This window comes from Gekko japonicus, unplaced genomic scaffold (genome assembly GCF_001447785.1).
Source record: "Gekko japonicus isolate JY-2015 unplaced genomic scaffold, Gekko_japonicus_V1.1 scaffold16, whole genome shotgun sequence".
Classification (NCBI taxonomy): Eukaryota; Metazoa; Chordata; class Lepidosauria; order Squamata; family Gekkonidae; genus Gekko; species Gekko japonicus.
Window position 1 is genome coordinate 1,930,072 of NW_015169777.1, and position 20,974 is coordinate 1,951,045.

The following is a 20,974-nucleotide window of genomic DNA, read 5'->3' on the forward strand; positions in this document are numbered from 1 at the left end:
GTATCATTAGGTAATGAAAAAACTGGGTTTGATTAGTGTGGCAAATATATAAAACACTGAAGTTATTACGAAGTGTTTTGATTTATTAAATATTTATATCCCTGCTTCACATTCCAGATTGGCTAACAACCAATAATGTAAAAAAAATCTTAGAAATTAACCATAAAACCCCTCATTAACGTTGTATGCAGGTTGTAGGTCTGGAACGGTAACCCTATGCAAACGTTTTTGCAAGTCAGTCTTAATGTACTCTGTGAGAGCTACTACTCAATAAACAAACACAGGACTGAGATGGAATTGTTGTAAGAGAAATAAAGGAAACTGAATGTATGCCCTGTAAGAAAATAAATCTTTTTCATGTGTAACCATGTGGAAAGCTGCTGCAACAAAACAACTTGAAATGCATGGCTAAGATAGAATCAAGATGATCTTCAACAGAGGAGCTCTTAACACAAACAGGAGGCCTACACTTTGTACAAATGAAGATGACATTACCTTTAGTTTTGCATTTTCAAGAGAAACATTTTCTTTTTCAGAGAGGACAGATTTAAGTTTTCCAAGAATCTCTCCCTTGGACTTCCTCCCATCATCCAGTAGTCTTTGTAGTTCCAGCAAATGGTCTTCCACCTGCCTTTAACATTTCAAACACAGCTTCTGTAGCAATCAGCTCTATGCGCCTGCGCTGCTTAGTTGTAAGTTAACTTACTTCCTCATTTTTCATTTTTTAGAAGCTATTTCAGAAAAGCATCTCCACAGTCACCATATGGAAAAAAACATTATTTAGGAAAAATTGAAATTAGATTTCCCAGTTAATGATGCTAAAGGAAACTATATGAGAGATAGCACAAGAGCAGGATGATTGTGGTGTGCCACAGAGAGGATGGTGTCTCTTTTGCAGCAACAGGAAGTGGACTGCACCGGAACTTACATCATCCTACAATGGAGGACCTTCAGACTGAACAGCCCATATAAAGGAGGCACAGAGCAGCACGGGGGCAGTTCTGGAATGGCTAGTATGTGAAGGATTACTTTGGCTGCTGGTGATAAGAACTACGTAGGTCCCAATTGTTTCCTCTCCCATGGTGGACTCAGAGGAGGATGGAGTGGCATACTAGGCATCCCCCCAGAACTCTGGTGTTCAGGAATACAAGGCATCTGGGCTTTCCTTAGTCAGGACACCCCTCCATCCCCTCTTCAGGCTTCTTCCCAGGAGGTGTAAGGAGCGAGGTATTGCATCTGACTCCACCTACTGTGGCAGGCACCACCCCCTCTCAAAATTCCAAAGGTGCCCAACTCAAAAAAGTTTGGGACCTCTGGTCGATCTAACAGAAATATTCAAAAAAACTTAGGAAAATCCTCATAAACTATAAGGACTTGAGAATATTCCAGAAATAAGTGGCAATTTAGACATAGAGGATGGTCAGCCATTTTACTTTTACTTTCTGGAACATCTTTGTGTATTGTAATTGCCCCCAAATACCAGCAGATATATTCAGTGTTTTAGTCTCCAGGGTATGAACTTTAAAAATAAATAAATAAAGGAAACATCTTATGCGAATCCTATTTCAATGCCGTAAGCATTCTTTCATCCATTTAAGGTTTATATTTCCAGCCTCAAAAATGCAAGATGTCAATTCTTATATTGGCTGCTTTTAAAAAAGTCCTCATTAATGACATGTGTACATTATTGTTCTAGTTGACATTATTATGAAGACTGAGGGGGGAAATGCATATGCAACACTACCGATTTGACAGGGAACATAGACCTCCTATCGAAGCACTTTAAGAGCCCGACAAGCCATAACACTTGTACTGGGCTCTCCATCTAGTCCTTCTTGTTTCCCTGCATGGAAGAAAAAGAGCTAACAGGCATGGAGGCTGTATGATCACCAAGCACTGCCTGCTTAATACAATCAGCAACTCAGCAATTCCGTAGTTAGGAGCCACACAACAAACAGGATATCTCCCACAATAAATGTGTTTTATTCATAAAGTTTTTTGGATGCTATGGGAGAAAGAATGCCTGTGTTTAGCTATCATAACCTTTGTACTAAATTCTAAAGTCTGCTTGAGATTTGCAGAGTAAAAATCCAGGAAAGCAAGAAACCTGTTAATAAGGCTACATTAAGTTTTAATCAAGAGATTATTTGCAAAGTTGTACAACATACAAACTTACTTTTTCAGAGTTATAACTTGAACTTCTAACCTGGTTTTTTCATCTACCACTGTCTGATGATGACTTTTCCAGACATTAGAAGCTGTAAGTGCTTCAGTCAATTGGATTTCCTAAAGAATGTACAAAATACAGACCATGTAATACAAGAACTCTTTTTAAAAATCTTTTCAATTCCCTAAATGCAGGAGGCATTTTCACTCAAAGACATTGTCAGGACTATTGCAGTAGCATGGGATAATATAAACATGAATCTCAATATAAGCATACACAAAAAGTCTGAAAAGCTGTAAACCATTATCATCAAGTGGGACCTAAGTAGTCTTGCAAACTTTCCAATGTACTAGAAATTTTAATCTTCCTGAATAAAATATCTTAACAGTTTGTACAGACTTTTCTTTTGGGGAGTGGGGCCAATGCTTCCACAACTTCTTCGTCACCAAAATCACATACACTGGGATTAGCAGTTGCTGTTTGAATATGGTGCCCTTCCCACAGACAAAGAGAACAAATATATGGTGAGCCCACTATGAGGACTTTCACCCAGTTTTCCTAAACCCGTAACAAATACTATCAGAGAGCATATATGTTAGTTTGAAACAATACATTCTACATTTTAAAAAACTTAGAATAGATGAGGAAGAAGGATATCTGAGAAGACCTTTTGAAAAAAAACCATCTGCTCTTTTCTAAACAGTATAGGACGTTACAGAATGGCTCCCTACTACTATGCCTGAATGAAATTACTGGAAAGCCACAGCCAGTTCAGATGGGTTTCTGATTAGATTTGTCAAAGTACCTGAATAAAAGGAGCTCACCTTTTCAGACACTTCTCTGCTTAACTATCACACACATGCTGGTAAACTGATGCATAGATACCAGAAGGTCACTTCATAAACTCATGTGAAGTATAATATTTCTGATGAAGAGAGCTTTGCCTCTTGAAACCTTTTACCCCAAAAATCTTGCTGGTCTCAAAGGTGCTACTGGACTCAAATTTACTGCAGACCGACACAGTTACCCTCTGAAACTATTTACCTTTTAATAAGTGGTCAAAGAAAATGAAACATGTCCACAAAATGAAGCTGCTACTTTCAGTCAGCTGTTAGTATTAATCACAAGGATTAATGGGCAACTTTGTTATTTTGAAACAATGCAGTCTCCTAATCAACCACTCACCTTCTCCTTAATTTTGGAAATTAAGTTTTCCACAGAAGCTTCCAAATGTTCAGCTCTATGTTTCTGAACACTGGCTGCTTTTTTCAGTGCAGCCTTCCTTTCCCTTCTCCTTTCCTTTTCAGCCAAAATCTGCTGCTTCTGCTCTCCAATTTGTAGCTTCCATTCAGTAATGTTCTTTTCTATAGCCTGCAAGAGAATTAAGAGAACAAATTAGACATTCTGAATGGGAGGGGGATTGCGCATGAACACAGGGGTCTATTTACCCACATATTGGGTTAAATGACAGATCAAAAAAGTAATTGTTCAGACTTGATCCAGTGAATGTTTATCTGGATTTTCTCAATTACTTCACGAAGGCAACTTAAACTTACAGCTAAACATTTTTTGAATGGTTTGAGGAACTTGTCCAGAGTCTACTTAGCATTGAAATGTGACCCAACACAGCAGGTTGACCTGAGCTGCAGCAAGACAAGTTAAGGCCATCACCTCTGCAGCTGAAATATGATCCTACGCCTTGGAAAATTCCAGTCTTGCTCTATCTTCACTTACAACTGATGAATTTTCACTCTCCAGGGCAGCTTCTAAGGACAGATTAGACCTCAGGGTGTCACGTAAGCTTAACAGAGGGGGCTCCATCCAGCCCCCAAATTTTATCAGCATGTTTCAGCTGAAGTACAAGAATATCATAGAAATGCTGAATTGTCACACCTGCACTAGGAAGCTTTTACACCAGCAACAATGTAATGAATCAGTGAGAATTTCCATAACAGAGTCCAAGGACTACAGCATCTCCCATACAGACTTGAATAACACTGGTTATAACAGTGAGATCCCGAAACAGATGCCAATTAACATAATGGTTTTCCACACAAAGAAGATAAAAAGTAAGGCCAAGGCCGATGGTACAAAATAAGGTAAAATATATATTTTAAAACTTTTATTACTCAGTTAAAACCTCCAAAATTCCCTACATATTTCGCCAACAGTCTTCATCAGGAGAATCTGCTGGTCTTGCAGTAATTCTGCAAAAACAGTACAAGATCAGTATTGGGAATTTTACCTGAGTAATAAAACATATTTTTACCTTATTTTGCACCATTGGCCCTGGCCTTATTTTTTATCTCCTAGTGACTGGTGCAGCCCTTTTATTTTCTCTTTCCAAAGACAAAAAAAGCACTTCTGATAACAATGCTATGGTATAGACAAGCTGAGGATCTACTTACTTTAATGAAGATATTCTGCAAACGTAATGATTTGTGTGGCAGCTTTAAGCAATAATGCAAGTGTGGGAAATGGGGACGAGAACAAGGAGAAAACTGTAGTGATTCCATACTTTTTTCCTTGGGGAGTTAACATGGACACCAACAACTCAGTCTATAAAGCACACCTCCACAGTAAACACCTGAGTAAGATAACCTGCAAGGTGGTTCTTGAGGAATGAAATATTTTTGCTGTCTACCTAGGACTGCAGGAGCAGTGGCAGTGTCAAACAACCACCTGGCAAGATACAATACATGGCTGGTGGGAAGTGTTCAATTTGGTGACCCAGAAGTAAAAGGCCATAACTCGAAAAGTTTCTATTTGTTGACAAAAGATAATAATCCTTAGGCAGAAAATACAGCTGCTATTTCACCAGCTATCACAAGATGTCGCCATCATAACACTACAAGATCTTAGCAACAACACACACACACACACACCCATGCAGAATCACCAACAAGGCTACAAAACAGTTTTTCCCCCAGTATGCAGTTCTAGGTTTCAGAAATACAGGCAAGTCAGGTTTAATATGTTGTATAAGTAGATCTGAATGAATGCTTTCTTTCTGTTCTGTGTCAGCATCATACCAGCAGTTTTAACTGCTTTTAAGATATATGTGGATATATAGACTATGCTAGACAGATATCAATGTACACAAACAAACTGACTCATTTGTATAAGAACAAGAAAGCAATTCAATTGTTTTTCAATCTCTACAAATAAAAACAAGCTTGAAAATAAGTACCGTATTTTCCTGCGTATAAGACTACTTTTTAACCCAGGGAAATCTTCTCAGAAGTGGGGGGTCGTCTTATACGCCGGTACGCCAGAAGCATCAGCACAGCTCTATATTTTAACGGGAAAACTCTATATTTTAACTGGAAAAGTTGGGGGTCGTCTTATACGCCCAGTCGTCTTATACGCCGGAAAATACGGTAATACAAGCCATGGGACCACAAGGACTTGTGGGGGGGGGCATCTCATTTTCCTCTCCTCCGCTATTTCCTCCTTCCCTTCCCTGGGAGCCCCCATAACCTCTTCCTGCATCCAACCTATCTTTTATCTGCCCCTATCTCTTACTTCATTTATATCCCACCTTTATCCACAATGGGGACCTAAAGCAGATGACATCTCACCTCCATTTTATCTTCACAACAAGCCTATGAGGTAGGTTAGGCTGAGTGTGAGTGACTAGCCCAAAGTCACCCAGTGAGCTTCCACAGCAGGGTGGGGATTTGAACCTGGGTCTTCCAGATCCTAGTCTGAAACTCTTATCTACTACACCACACTGGCTTTCATAGGGTGGTTGCTGTTGAACAGTTGCAAACAACTGGGCCTGTGTCAGTCATACAAGTCAGGTACAGTATACTGCTGTTGTTGACTAGCAAATACCACTGAGGGTATTAACAATGCTACAGGTATGCCCCTATTATTTTAGAGGGTTTTAACCCCTCTTTTTAAATGTATTTATAAGTTTCAGATTTTTCTGCAAACCTGGGGCTTCTGTGCAAGCTTGTAGAAAGGTGTATCTTGTCTGTTCACGGTTCTAATCTCTGGACTTAAGAAGACACAGATTTGGCCATATTGAGAATTAGATACATTGATGAGGAAAAAAGTAGTCCTGCTTAGGACTGCTCACTTGTTTACTATAATCTACTGTACATAAGTATAACCAGGCTGTATTTAAATATATTAAGTGAAAATATACTATCATTTTTTTTTAATAAAGCCATCTGGTGGCCTGGGGAGAGTAGAAATGTTGGATGGGGAAACTGGAGCAAAGAAAAAAAAGTCAGAAATATGAATGGGACCTAAAAATCCACACTTCCCCATCCACAGTGTTCCAAACATGTTTCCTCTGTGATCTTTCCAAGACGACTAGCCCAAAGCAGGTTTGGAAAAAGATTAAAGTAAAACATGGGAAAAGACCAGTCCTGTCTGGAAGTCACAGCAGAGCAAAACAGCCATGTAGAAGCAGCCATACATGAGCTCAGAAACAAACAGAGTCGTTCTATGTTTTTACCAACTGTGGTGAAGATAGACATCTGAATTGCAGCCCTTGTCTTCTACACTACCGGCCAATATGGGTGAATGTGATTTGATCTGAAGGTAAACTACTGTGAGCAGAATCCAAGTCCCTCTTTTTATTATATTTACAGCCTTCCTTGTTAAAAAAACCAATTAAGAACATTTACCCATGGAAACCATTTTAGGACGACACAAGCAACCACTAGTAATTCAACCATCTGTATATTAAAGAACTTCTCAAAAAAGTGAAATCAGCCACACACAAAAAAACAGAACCTGAATTTTTGTTCTCAGTTGGTTATTCTCAGCCTCCTTTTTCTCTATCTGGCATTGCAAGTGATTTTGTACTACTTGTACCAATTCTACCTGGTGTGATGCTTTTCGTACATCAGCCTAAAATATAAAGAAAAAAAACAAAGCATAAAATAAATTGTAAATTCTACAACTGTAAAGCCTACATGGCTGGATCTAAAATGAGCATTTCTATTCTGCAGCTTGTTTAATGTTATATGGATACAGCTGCTGAGACTCAAGGTAAGTTATCCATTCAAGGACGAGTATTAACTTACTCTCTCTTGCTGAAGTTGAGCAGAATGCTCTAAAATGATCCTCTCTTTTTGAAGAACTTCATTTTTAAGATCCTTCAGAGGAGAAAAAGAAGTCAAATATGGTTTTCCAAAGAAATATTAAACAGTGTACTCCTGTAAATGTACAGGAACAGGACAAGATTTTTTTTCTTTTACTTTTATCATCCAGCTCATATGTTCAGAAGCCCACAAACAGCCAACACATATATAATAAACCAAGGTATGGCAAGCATGCTTAAGAATGCAAATTTTCATTCAGTTTTGAGGAACCTTAGACTTTCTCAAAAAATGAGTTGTAGAAAAACTGCATGTGGGTTGTGCTGTTGGAAGAGCAAAGGGGGTGATTTAACTTTGTTCTCAGGGCAACCCCCTTGGGTACTAGCCCATGCAGGTCCACTGAATCTCCAAATGAACTTTCCCGAAACTGGAAAGGAGTGCGGGGGCAAGTGGGCAAGGAAAATCCAGGATCCTTGCACCCACAGATCACTGGATCCAAATAGGGTTGCTAAATGGGCCCGGGGGGTGGGGAATCCCCCGCTTCGGAGCCCCGATTTCCGCCCTGGCGGAAGGTGGTGACGCAGCCACGTTGGAGGCGTGGCTGAGCTCGTCGGGGGGGAAACCATATGGACACCAGCAAGGCTCCCCCGCTCTGAGGGGGAGTGGACTTGGCACCCCTAGATCCAAACCCTAGCCTTGTGCCTCAGTTTCCTATTGTCTAAACAAGAATGGATCTATTTGCTGAGCTTTGTACATTTTAAGAACTCACCTTGGTAATCAGTGTTCCCTCTAAGCTGAGTTAGTGTGAGATAGCTCACAGTTTTTTAGCCTCCGGCTCACACATGTTTGTCTTAGCTCAGGAAGGATGGCTCCAGAGCAAACTAATTTATGCAGTAGCCAAATTGCTCGCTCACAACTTTAATGCCAGTAGCTCACAAAGTAGAATTTTTGCTCACAGGACTCCACAACTTAGAGGAAGCATTGCTGGTAATATCTTGATGTAGAGGGGTTGATGCATGTACCAGTTATCACAACTTGGATCTTAAATTTGTCTTACTTTTCTGTAATTAGTTGTAAATATTTATAAGTAATCAAGAAAACAATTACATCTTCTCTTGAGATTCCTTACACAGAATTTTCTTCCTTAGACAGGTCTTTTTTATTTTCATTCCTTTGATTCACTGAATTTAGTTTAGTATTAAGGAGACCTGGTTCCTAAATCTTGATTTGTAGCTGCACACTTGGTGCTCAGCTGTGGCCCAAAGAGACAAAGTTTGTAGCAGGCAGACAGGAAGGCAGGCATGGTGTTGTTGCCCCACCCTTCCTCCTTTAATAACAACGCTCACTTAGCCCTTTGGCTGAAGCCCTTCTTTGTACTGGCAATTTTAATCCACTATAACTGGAATCCTGAGGAGGTCGAAGAATATGACTAGACTGCTCAATAAAGACTGGGAGGGGAAAATAGCACCACAATGGCCCTATTCAGACAGAGAACTGTAGCAAACACAAGCCTTGACAGAAAGCAGAACTTACTAAAGCTTCACTTTCACTTTCCGTTAACGTCTGTGTCAATTCTCGAAGCCGTTTACTGGTTATCTACAAAATCAGAAATGTGACAAATCTAACTGAATACCACTTAATATTGCACACAATGTAATAATTAAACACACTTTCTGTGACATCAGCTTTCCCCACAAAATGTCCTGAATAAGCATACGACTGATCTACGGTTGTGGGCAAAGAGGGAAAAACTCTGTCCTGACAAATGCCAATTAAGTATCAGAAAATGGAGTGCTCATTACTATAGAGACCACACAAACAAGTGAAGACTAACTACAGTCATTCTATTAATAGATTTTTTTCCCAGGGAAACTGCATCCCTATTTAATTTTTTTATCTGCATAATAGGATACAAGCCTTTTCTATATGTTATTTTTGCTAAAAGGATAGCAGCAGCAAGTTAGATCCAATACGCACTCAGAACATTCCTAATTCCCACCTCTTGCTGCAGCCCAATGAGCTTCCTGAAATGTTGCTCAGGGGGAACACATACTCTCGGAAACAGCATGAGGGATAAAGTGGGAGAGGAGGCCTTATACTGGCGGAATACAAGATTAAACCCAGAGTCTCCAGGAGGAGCTGGACTCCAAACATTACACAGAAGAGTTAAGGCTTTTTTTTCTCTACAAGCTGAATATTCCCAACTGTTAATTAGGCAAATTCCCAAGTAGAAGAACTGCAGCATAGTGGGTCAGGTCCTAGGCTGCAGTTATTTATGATGCTCCAGCCCACTGCTAGACACAGTGTCTGCATGGATTTTGCCAATGGATCTCACACGGGAGGGGAAAAAAACATTCCTCCCTGGGGATTCTGATGGTGGAGGTGGGAGAGTTCCAGCTTGCTGCTTCCCCCAGCATGTTGGATCCCTTCTTGGCAAATAGATCCACTACAGAAAAAAGGCTTGTGCCTGCTCTGCTCAATTATTTGTCATATTATATTTGTGAGGAAGGCCTGCAGCCTGCCACAAAGACCAGGAAGCTAGAGTGCTCACATGTAAACCAATTTATGAACAATTCCTGTGCTGCCTTTAGTGCTCTCACAGCACAGCACAGGACTGTGGGGAGGGGGGAAAGATACAAGAGAACAAACTTTGAGAACTTGCCTTTCCTTGACCCAGAAAGAAGCAGGCTAGTACATATACAGGCTTCTTACACTATTCTGTGGGTGATCACTTTTGCCTGGAAGTAGGATTGTCAAAGAATTAAAGATAGCATTTTTCAGCGCTATTCTTGGTCCTGGTTTCTATTACATTGTTATTTTGCCCTTTCTCTAAGGAGCTCAGGGCATTGTACAAATATCCCCTCTCTTCCATTTTATCCTCATAAGCACCTGCAAGGCAGGTTAAACTAAAAATGAAGGGCTCGACCGAAGAAGCATGGTGAACAGGATTTTGTTTTGTGCATCCACTTACTTCTTTTTCCTTGCTTGCTCTAAGTAGTTGTTGTAACCATCCCTTCATATTTTTCAACGCTTCTAGCTCCTTTACCAGTAAATCTGCTTGCATAGAAATCTTTACCATATCTGATGCAGAAACGTAACAAGCCTGGCAAAATATTAAATTACAGTTAAATCATTTTGCATACACCATTTCTTCACTAAGCCAGTGTCACTTTTAAGGCTAAAATATTTTGAAAGCAAACTATAGCGGTCACTTATATATGCAGAAATGCAAAAATCATACAAAACTTTGTTAATACAATGAAGCACACAGTTTGGGCACCATCACATATAAAGGATGCCCAACTGGCTTTTCTTCATGGCTGTTTCTACCTGGGGATTTCCCCCTCTGATGGAACACAGCATGCCCCTGCTTTTATTTTTCAGGAACTTATGTATGACATGCCCTCTCTGGACCTTTCTCTGTTAAGCCAGACCAAAGAAAAACCTCTTTTACTCTAATTTAAAAAAGAAATAGTGCTATGGCAGCAGGCAGAGTCTCTAGGTGAAAGTGCTGCCCACAGCTAATCGCTAAGCTCTGTTTTCCCCTTCAGCTCTTTGGCATGATTTTTATTCTACAACACGTGAGGAATGACTCACCTGTGAGCTACCTCTCAGCTACTGGAGGGGGAAGCGAGATTGCTGGGCTACAGGAGAGCCTGGCAAGATCCTTTTTTGGGTCAGCACTTTTGTGCTGATACAATGAGTGGGGAGGGGTGAAGCAAGAAGGGAGCGGTGTGTGTGGGGGACACAGAAATGTATGAATGCTTGCTCTGCCTGCCTATAATCCAGTACCACTGTTTCCACTGCAGGACACAATTTCATGACCCCGTGTGGAACAGCCAGTATCAGAGTACCACTGCTGGTACTCTGCATTGCCCATAGCATCTCACACCATTTGAGGAAGTACAGACAAGCTATGTATTTTCATACTAGGGTATGACTGGCAGCCTAGCACTCCTTCTTGGAAATTATCTGAGCACTGTTAGTCAGGATTGAATTACACGCACACTAAAGGCAGTATATAGCCCTTAGGTCCCTATGTCCTTCCACAAATGAATGTACAACCTGAAGAATAACCTTTTTATCTTCAGGGAAACATTAAGAAGAAGAAGCTGCGGGGATGGAGGTGGGATAGCTATTACACACACACTGTAACACACAGTGCAAAAGACGCAAAACACAATGGCCCAGTTCAGGCAACATAAAGCCATTAATTAGTTAGTTGATTCAGTCCTTCCCAGTAATGAAAGAATGTTTACTTACCTGAAACTATGTCCTGAAAGTGGTTTATTCACAATTATTCTAAATACAGTTTTGCTTAACATACATATGAGGAACCCTGGCTTGCCATTTTTCATACTTCTCATGCTAGAGAAACTGGCTCAAAATCAAAACTGCCCTGCTTGAACCACCTGCCTCTAGCAGTCCCCCCACCCTCATCTCTGCCCTCTCTTAAAAAGTACAGGAATGCTGCCATTCTCCATCCTTACAAGCAGCAACCAAAGGAAACATTACTTGATTCAGTGTCACTAGGGAGCAGAAGATAATGAAACGGAAGTATGCACTGCCTCCCCCATCCGCTGTACTGCTGGGAGGATTTGGAAAATGCAATACTTCTCACGCTGTCCAAACTACACATACGACTTCCTGTAATAGCCTGGAAGGGGAGCTATTTGCCCCTTCTTGGAACTTCATGGGCACACACTGTTATCCCAGACTGGAACAGCCCTGAGTGGAAGGTAGTAGCCTCTCCTCCCCCATGCTATGGTCCCAAGCCAGATGGGGGCCCCATATACTTTTAAAACACCATTCCCCACAACTACTGTGTGGCTGCAGGGAAAGTAAGATGGGTCTGGTCCTATTAGTCAGAAATCATAGTGGGTTGCTTGGGCCCATGGCCTCGCCACTGGCAGACTGAAAGGTAAACTTCAGCTGCAGAACATGAAATAACAGTGCCAGCTGTGGAATGAATCTTGCGAAGCCGGGGGGGGCGGGGGGGGGGGGGGGTCTGCTGAACACCTCTGAGTATATGTGAGATGTATTTTTACAATCTGGAGTGAGGAAAAAGTTAATCTGAAAAGCTAGACAACTAAGGGAGCATGAAGCAGCGGTCGCTTTCTGTGTCAAGAGAGTTCACCTTCTGCTATGCTAACAATAGATGACACTTATACAGCAAAGCTTTGCCCTACCATGGGTGTTGCAATGGCTCCTGGGATAGCAGCCACGTGTTTGCATGGAAGGTAGAGAAAAGATACAACCAAGTTTTGTCAAGACAAACCATGATTGAATGATTGAATTCAATCCTTGTTTCACAGATTAGCCACATTTAAAATATGCCATGGCTTTGTTATATTTGAACTAATCCACTATTGAATAAGCTGTTTCCAGCAGTTGTATTAGCTGTGTGCAGTGGAACAAGTTGCTCACAAAGTTGCAAAAGAGCCAAGGTATTATAAGCTATGTTTTGTAAGGAGAAATGTACAATTGTAAATATTTAAAACAGAGAATACTGTATGCTTAACTGTATTCTTAACCCATTCTTAAAACATGTAAATTTGGTACACATAACTGAAAGCTAAATTGCAGCTATGTCTAATACACCATACAGAGAAATATTAAGCATACTGTTTCAAATCTTGTACACTACAATTGACAAGCATACCTGCATTTAAAACAGCTACCGATATTGGCTACATTACATATATTTATTAACAATTATTCATGTTACATAATTCAACTTACCAATGCTTTAAAAAACTTACTTTTGTAATTCTATCAAGAGTTTCCTTAAATGATGGCAAAAACATTTCAGCTGAACCAATTGCAAGCTCTGCTTCTTGAAGCTTTTTCCGAAAAGTTACATTTTCATTAATAGCACCTTCCTGCAACCTATTAATAGAAATGATACAAGGTTAATTATTCTTTTGGAATTGTGTAATGGCACTTTATTTTAAACTAAGGGATATACATATATGAAGCTGCCTCTGAACCATTACACCTTTTCACTCAGTGTGGTCTACTTTCACTGGAAGCAGCTTCCCAGCATTTTATATCTGCTATTCTATTATCCGCTGAACAATGTATGTTTCATTATAAACTGTGCTTTATGTTCAGAAAATGCACATTGTGTGGAGCAGTCCTTATGGACTAAAGGCGCATCTCAAAAGCAACAGAAAGGAAACTATTTCTTCTACAGCATTATAAATGACCTCTTCTCAATTCTTCCAATGTAATTAAACAAATACTGTTCTTCATATAGATCCATTCTTCTAACACTCATGACCTTGACTGCACAGACTATGCTGATAAAATGAACTAATCACCTTATGAATTAAGTTAATAAAGAAGGGCTAATTTTTAACTCTTTCTCAAATTCTGTTTTCACTTTCTTCTCAATGAGTGCTGAAGCGAACAAGGGTATCCTTTTCACTAAAGCAACCAAGAGCCTACTTGACTAGCCTCTTCACTACAGGACAGCAGAAGCGAAACCTATGCATTCTGGCTTCCAGCTGCTGTGAAGCATTAACTGCCCACAGGACAGAGCATTTGAAACACCACTAGAAACCTTTAAGCTTTTACAATGATATAGAAAAAGAAAACAAATCCTATGAATAACGGTGGTCCTACCCTGCACAACAGCCATGTTTTAAGCGCTTCTCTGAAAGCAAAGGTATGCTAAGTTTTCATCTAAATTAAGACAGTGGCATTAGATCCACAATTGTTCTCATCAATCGTTCCCACTAATATCTGAGAGAGATGTGGCTTGTTTTACTAAACTAAATTCTGAGGTCTGAGCAAGACTTGAGATTGGTTATAGATCTCTAAATATTACGTATAAATATTACATATAAATGTACTATTTATATGTATAAACGTATTGCCTCTAAATGTTACATATAAACATGTTTGCCTTTGATAAAAAATTAAGAACAATTAAAAAATTAAACTCATCTTTAAAAACAGCTTCAGTGCTTTGAGCTATGAGGGCACTATATTATGCATGTATATGGATATTAACAAACCATAAATCATTCTAGAGCAAAATACCCAACCCATTAATGTTCATTCTCCCCCCACCAATTGAACTTTAGGCATACCATTTTGTTTCCGTTTCATTCATGCTTTCTTCCAGAGTGTTATCCTGGGATTTTCTTTTAAGGCATGGCAACAGCTCTTTTATCTTGGCCCGGTGTTGATTCACAAGTCTGTTGTATGAACTCCAGTTTTCCTTCAAAGGTTCTTTCACTATGCATTCTGAAAGCTTATGGAATATTGATTTCATTTTATTCCTTATTCACCCCCAGAATCTTAACAAGCAGACTTTGCATCAAAATTATGCCATTCACAAAAGCAAACCTACACTTCATAGGTTCTCACATTTTCATCCATTCATCTCTCCCGATGGATGTGGGCGTTTAGTTTTTTCAGCCATTATAGACTCTTAATCTGCTATTTTTTCTAGCTAAGTATTGAGGAGTTGTCTAATGGCCTAACTATTTGTATCTATCATATATTCTTCAAATATCATACAATCAAATGGCCTGGGGATCAAGAAGAGACTGTGGACACTGTAATTATATCTATAAAAAATCAAGCAGCAACTTTAGTCACTTAATTCAAATTGCTTACATCACTGGCTTGTAAATAATATATAGACTCCCTTAACATCTTTCAGTACAATCTTATTGTCATGAGGTTGCATCACACAAACCTTGACACACACACCTCTTAAGCACATACTGCTTGTACAACAACTCTTCACCAAACTAGTGGCTTCCAAAGTTTCTACATTCAGGACACCTTTCCACATCAATCTATACAACGAACTCCTGAATATCAGCCAGAGCACTGCAGAGACATATCTTAGGGTTTATGCAGCATGCTGAGCAAGCCAGCTGTATGAATTGAGAATACACTGTGTACTCAAATGGCACACTGCAGCTGAAGATTAGTGGAATGCAAGCACACTTTAAAGGATGTGTGTCCACCATTAGTGACCTTCCCATTGAAGAAAACCTGATAAATTCCCAAGAAACCATGCAGCTCCCAGAACATATACTGAAAATCACTAGTAACTCCCTAAGCTAATTAACAAGGCCTTTATTATGCAAATTTGAATGAACTTGCTATAATCATTCAACTTTGGTGGTGGAAAGTATTGCCATGTTGGAAAGTGCTGTCAAGAGACTGCTAACTTACGGTGACCCCGTGGGATTTTCAAGGCAAGAGATGTTCAGAGGTGGTTTGCGATTGCCTGCCTCTGTGTCACGACCTTGGTACTCCTTGGATGTCTCCCATCCAACTACTAGCTATAACTGACCCTACTTAGCTTCTGAGATCTGATGAGATCGGGCTAGCCTGGGCTATCTAGGTTAGGGTTCATCCGACTTTACACAAATCTAAATGAATGGTTTGTGTCCCCATCTACCATGCAAATGGAAACGACTTTCTCTCCTGATAAGCAAAAGCTATTTAAGCAGTTACAGTTCATACTAATGCTTTGAGCTTCTAATGTATCTTACATGGTTATCTGAAGAGTCCACATCTTCATTTGGACAACTCAAATACTTTCTGTGTTGGTCAGCTGTAACTGATTTGTGCATCAGTTTTCTAACAGTGGCTGCCCATGTAACCCTGGCCAATATTTCATGACAACTTGCTTCTGAAACAGAGAAGTAATTCATGTCATGACATGGAGTGGGGTAGAGATGTACAATTTCCTAGTTTTCTTTTGGAGAGGGAAGCAAGTATTTGAGAAAAAAATGAAATATATGCAACACTTAACCTTCATGTAAAACCTAAACTTATATTATGGCTTCAATGACGTAAATGTATCACTTACGGCTTAGCTAGCCGATAGACAGCGTGGTGAGCGGTTAGAGTGTTGGACTAGGATATGGGGGACACAGGTTCAAATCCCCACTCTATATCATGGAAGCCTGCTCACAAGGAACTCAGGATGGTTCTCTCATTTTATCCTCACAACAACCCACGGTTGAGAGAGACTAGCTGGCCCAAGGTCATCTAGTAAGCTTGATGGCTCAGTAAGAGTTGAGACCCAGGTCTCCCGGATTCTAATCCAACACTCTAACCACCACACCACACTGGTTCACTAGACCTAGAAAACTGAAACTCAGATCATTGCACTGACACACAAGGCCACAAGCACAACATAGATAGAGGGTCCCTCCACAGTAACCACCGAAAGGGGCATTTTCTAAGCATTTAATTTTAATTTAATTTGACCAGCGTGGTTCAGTGGTTAGACGACGTTCTGGGAAATCCAGGTTTGAATCCCCGCTCTGCTACAGAAGCTTGCTGAGTGATATTGGGCCAGTCACAGAATCTCAGCCTAACCTACATCACAGGATTGTTGTGAGGATAAAATGGAGAACAGGAGAATGATGTAAGCCACTTTGGTTCTCCCTCTGGGGGAGAGGCGAGTTATGAATAAAGTAAATGAATACTATATGCCATATCTCTGTTAAGTATAAATGTCTGAGCCTTCTACAAACAAAACTGAAAATATGTAATCACAATAGTACTATCTCCATATTTGTATATCAAGCATTATAACACCAAAAATACTGAATGGTTTAATATAAAACTTGTTATAACATATTAATTGTTGCTGACATTATTCACATGTAAAACAACATATCATTGAAAATACATTGTATATCAACAATATGGGTAGAAGTTATCTTCTAGTGCTATCAATTGTCTTACATAAAACTTTTCATGCTACAAACTCTGAATATTATATCTTGAAACAGAAAAGATTCATAAAAAGAAGTTTCTAATTTTTCCACTAGAAAGAAAATTCCCAGGGGGTGGGGTGGGGTATTGAAAAGAAAAAGTCACAGATTGCAGCAGGCTCACACAAATCGTTTGTGTGAAATACAACAGCTCTCCAGATCATGATCATTCTCTTAAGGTGGCAAATCGGAAGGAACCCATTTATATAACATAACATCACTCAAACATTTAAAAAAATCTAGGTAAAACCAAGTCACCATGTGTATAGAATACTTTGGAGGGAAGGTGTAAAAAGGTGAAACATTTTGGTATCGCAGAAATGATATAAGAAATCATGATAACAGGTTATCTCCCTACAAAATTTGTCTTTGATTTTACTCTTTTGATTGACAAACAGGCATACATATGGAAGTTCAGTAGTTTAAGTTTTGTCATATGCTACACACACACCCGCATTAGCATTGTAGTAAACACTAAATTTTAATCCAATGATTCAGAGAGACATTGTTCAAAAATACAAACCCAACTACTTTCTTGATATATAGTTGTTAAAGTAATATATTACTACTCCCGCCAAACTATGTCCTTTGGTTTACAGATATTGCAGAAAGCATTGTATGATTAAGACAGCATACCTGTAACTTGCTGAAAACAAGTGAAAACTAAATGTGTTTGTTTACTGCATATAATTTATAACCCAAGTGTTCAGAACAGATGGGTGACCTGCCAGTCTGTAGCAGCAAAATAAAACAGGAATCCAGTGGTACCTTAGAGATGAAATAATTTATTTAAACATAAGCTGTCATGAGTCAGAGCTGATACATTCATGTGCATGGCCTGATGGATTTATATTCCAATGTAATAAAAGGGGCTCTGATTTACAAAAGCTTATGCTGGAATAAGTTTTGTTAGTTCTTAAAGTGCCACTGGACTCTTGATTTATTCAACTGAATTGTTAAAAGTTGTATACCTTGGTTCAATCCCAAACTTCATAAGGCACAACTATCCTAAACCAAACTTGCACTACTATCAGTTTAATGTATATATTCAGTCACTAGTAATAGTACTTCAACTCTCACCCCAGGCTATATTTGAAAATGAATACCAATAAAGGTTTCATTTATAATACAGCTATGCAGTCCGGTGAGACACAATCTTATAAATTATCTGAAAATCAGGAGCATGGAAGGGGACAGGTCTGCCATCAGCCACCAGTGTGTAAGAATCCCTTTGTTTTATTTTTAAAAATACATTTTACTTTGAAGTATCACACAGCAAACAAATTGCAGGATATTACCTCATTAAAATGTCCTAGTTTAAAGAATAATTGCCTCAATTATGTTGTTATACATCTGATAACCTTCCCTAATAATACACATTTAATAATATTGCATTTCCACTTCACTTTTTAAAATCCAAAACTTGGCTTCAAGATGAAATAGTACTGAGGGAACTACATAGATGAAAATCACCTATTATTTATTACATAGATGAAAATCACCTATTATTTATTACATAGATGAAAATCACCTATTATTTACTAACCATGGTTCTTCACACATTAGAAAGCTTGAAGCTCCTGATGCCTCTGACTAGGAATCTCTGCCTTCAAGACAGAGAGAGCCATTTATGTGTTAGTGAGGGGGAAAGTGCAAAAAGCACTTTGCACCAGCACTTTTACCTCTGAAACGGATCAGGGTGCCTTTGCACTGAAAATATGGTTGTCAAATTAACCCCAATTCAGATTAAATCCTGAACGAAGATAACACACCAGGACAAAAAAGTAAATGTTTTCCATCCAACCATACATATCTCAACAGGGCCAAGCATTATAACAGGGGGATTTCTACAGAGAAGCCAGCTGTTACCACCTCTCTATATTCACTCCACCGATATGATGTCTCAATTCTCTGATACTCCCTCAGAACACTGGACGGTTCATTCCTATCTTTTCCACAGGATTTAATTGGAGCCCAGAGGCTTAGCTCTATTTGCAGCGCAAAGCATAAGGCTAAGGCTTAAAAGTATTAAAGCAAATGCCTCCAATCCATCTTATTATCCTGTCCGCCCCCAAAAGAGCCCAGAGGAAGGAGGGGTGATTCTCTCCTCACTGTTTACCTTAGTCCAAGCTTATGAGTGAACATTACAACAATGCGGGAAGCAGGTCTCCCCAGCCCGTCAACCACCCTAATTGTTACACTACCTCGAACACATGAAATGGGCTCAACCGGTTAGACAAAAGTTGCTAGGGCTCACACATCCCTGGAAGCCCTTTACTCTAACACCCGATCCCGGAAAGCGCCTTGCGGGTGCTTAATAAAAAGCAACTCTGCACATGCTTGAACCCTCCCCATTTGCTAATATTCTTCAGACTCCAGCATTGTAGCAGGATATTTACAACAGATTCTGAGACTTAACGCATACGCACGTCTGAATGGAGTATTGAACACCCACAAACACTTCTGAGGCTTTGGGGGCCTGCTTTCTGCAGGGGGGTGGGGAGTAACTATAGGCAAGTCTGAGCGACAGCATCTATAGTTCCAGAAATTAAGCACCGCCCTACCCTCCCACACACCCTTCACGCTCGCCGCTATCCCGCCTCCGGTTCCTCTCTCCTTAGCATACCACTTCCTGTCATCCTTTCCAAAGAGACAATTAGCAACGTTACCCCGCTTTCCTCCATTACCGCCCTTCCGCCACACCGAGCGGGAAACGGACAAAGCGCCTGTGCAATGCCAAAGCGCCCTGCCGGGCAAGTGCAGAAGCACCGTTTGCAGCCTCCGAGACTCCAGTTCTCCTTTACTGAGCGTGCTCGCTTCATTGTCGAGCATGCTCAGTAGAAGCAAATGAAGCCTTCCTTCGCCCTTACTTTGCGCCTATTAAAAAAAATGGTGCTAAGATCAATGACTCACTGGGACATCAGATAAAGCGACACCGTATAGGGAAACAAAAATTCCGGGGGTGGGGGGAATCAAATTAGGAGAGAGCATGCTCAGAAGCTTCTGGTGTAGTCACTGTCTCTAGCCTTGGTCTCACTTTCACTCTGAAATCAGGCACTAGGAGGGGAATGTACTAAAAGGAAGGACCCTTTAGGTTCCTTCTCCTCAGCGGGGAGGTGTGCGGGACCGGTCTGGATGGGCTCCAGCAGGGCCGGGGAGGGGATAAACTTCCCCGCCTCCTCTCGGCTCCATGCGCCGCAGGACAAGCCGCGAGGAATGGTTTGGGCTCCAGCGAGGCCGGGAAGGGATCTGCCCGGTAGCGCTGTCGCCCCGCACCCGCGGCGCCGCGGGAAAACTTTCCCGCCTCCTCTCGGCTCCGCCCGGCTGCCCCTGAGTTCCTGCGGGCAGAATATGCTCCTCGCGCCTCGAGGCAAGAGGAGTGGTTTTGGCTCCAGCGAGGCCGGGGAGGGGATATTTAAAGAGATCTGCCCGGTGGCGCTGTCGCCCCGCACCCGCGGCGCCGCGGGAAAACTTTCCCGCCTCCTCTCGGCTCCGCCCGGCTGCCCCTGAGTTCCTGCGGGCAGAATATGCTCCTCGCGCCTCGAGGCAAGAGGAGTGGTTTTGGCTCCAGCGAGGCCGGGGAGGGGATATTTAAAGAGATCTGCCCGGTGGCGCTGTCGCCCCGCACCCGCGGCGCCGCGGGAAAACTTTCCCGCCTCCTCTCGGCTCCGCCCGGCTGCCCCTGAGTTCCTGCGGGCAGAATATGCTCCTCGCGCCTCGAGGCAAGAGGAGTGGTTTTGGCTCCAGCGAGGCCGGGGAGGGGATATTTAAAGAGATCTGCCCGGTGGCGCTGTCGCCCCGCACCCGCGGCGCCGCGGGAAAACTTTCCCGCCTCCTCTCGGCTCCGCCCGGCTGCCCCTGAGTTCCTGCGGGCAGAATATGCTCCTCGCGCCTCGAGGCAAGAGGAGTGGTTTTGGCTCCAGCGAGGCCGGGGAGGGGATATTTAAAGAGATCTGCCCGGTGGCGCTGTCGCCCCGCACCCGCGGCGCCGC

General features: G+C 41.2%; 1 protein-coding gene across 2 annotated transcripts in view; it reads right to left on the reverse strand.

Moving 5' to 3' along the window:
* ODF2L (outer dense fiber of sperm tails 2-like) overlaps positions 1-19,785 on the reverse strand; it is a 39,642-nt gene extending 19,857 nt beyond the window's left edge. Inside the window, exons 1-10 of one of the 2 annotated variants that reach the window (XM_015416730.1) lie at positions 19,652-19,785; positions 14,322-14,485; positions 12,987-13,113; positions 10,196-10,327; positions 8,758-8,820; positions 7,210-7,281; positions 6,917-7,033; positions 3,353-3,538; positions 2,177-2,286; positions 496-631 (exon numbers count right to left, since the gene is read on the reverse strand). In XM_015416730.1, coding sequence (XP_015272216.1) covers positions 496-631; positions 2,177-2,286; positions 3,353-3,538; positions 6,917-7,033; positions 7,210-7,281; positions 8,758-8,820; positions 10,196-10,327; positions 12,987-13,113; positions 14,322-14,485; positions 19,652-19,666 — 1,122 coding nt within the window. In that variant the 5' untranslated portion in view covers positions 19,667-19,785. Of the gene's footprint in view, positions 1-495; positions 632-2,176; positions 2,287-3,352; positions 3,539-6,916; positions 7,034-7,209; positions 7,282-8,757; positions 8,821-10,195; positions 10,328-12,986; positions 13,114-14,321; positions 14,486-15,746; positions 15,882-19,651 lie in introns of those variants that run through there. The other variant, XM_015416729.1, reaches the window with a different exon arrangement.
* Between the last annotated feature and the right edge of the window lie 1,189 nt (positions 19,786-20,974).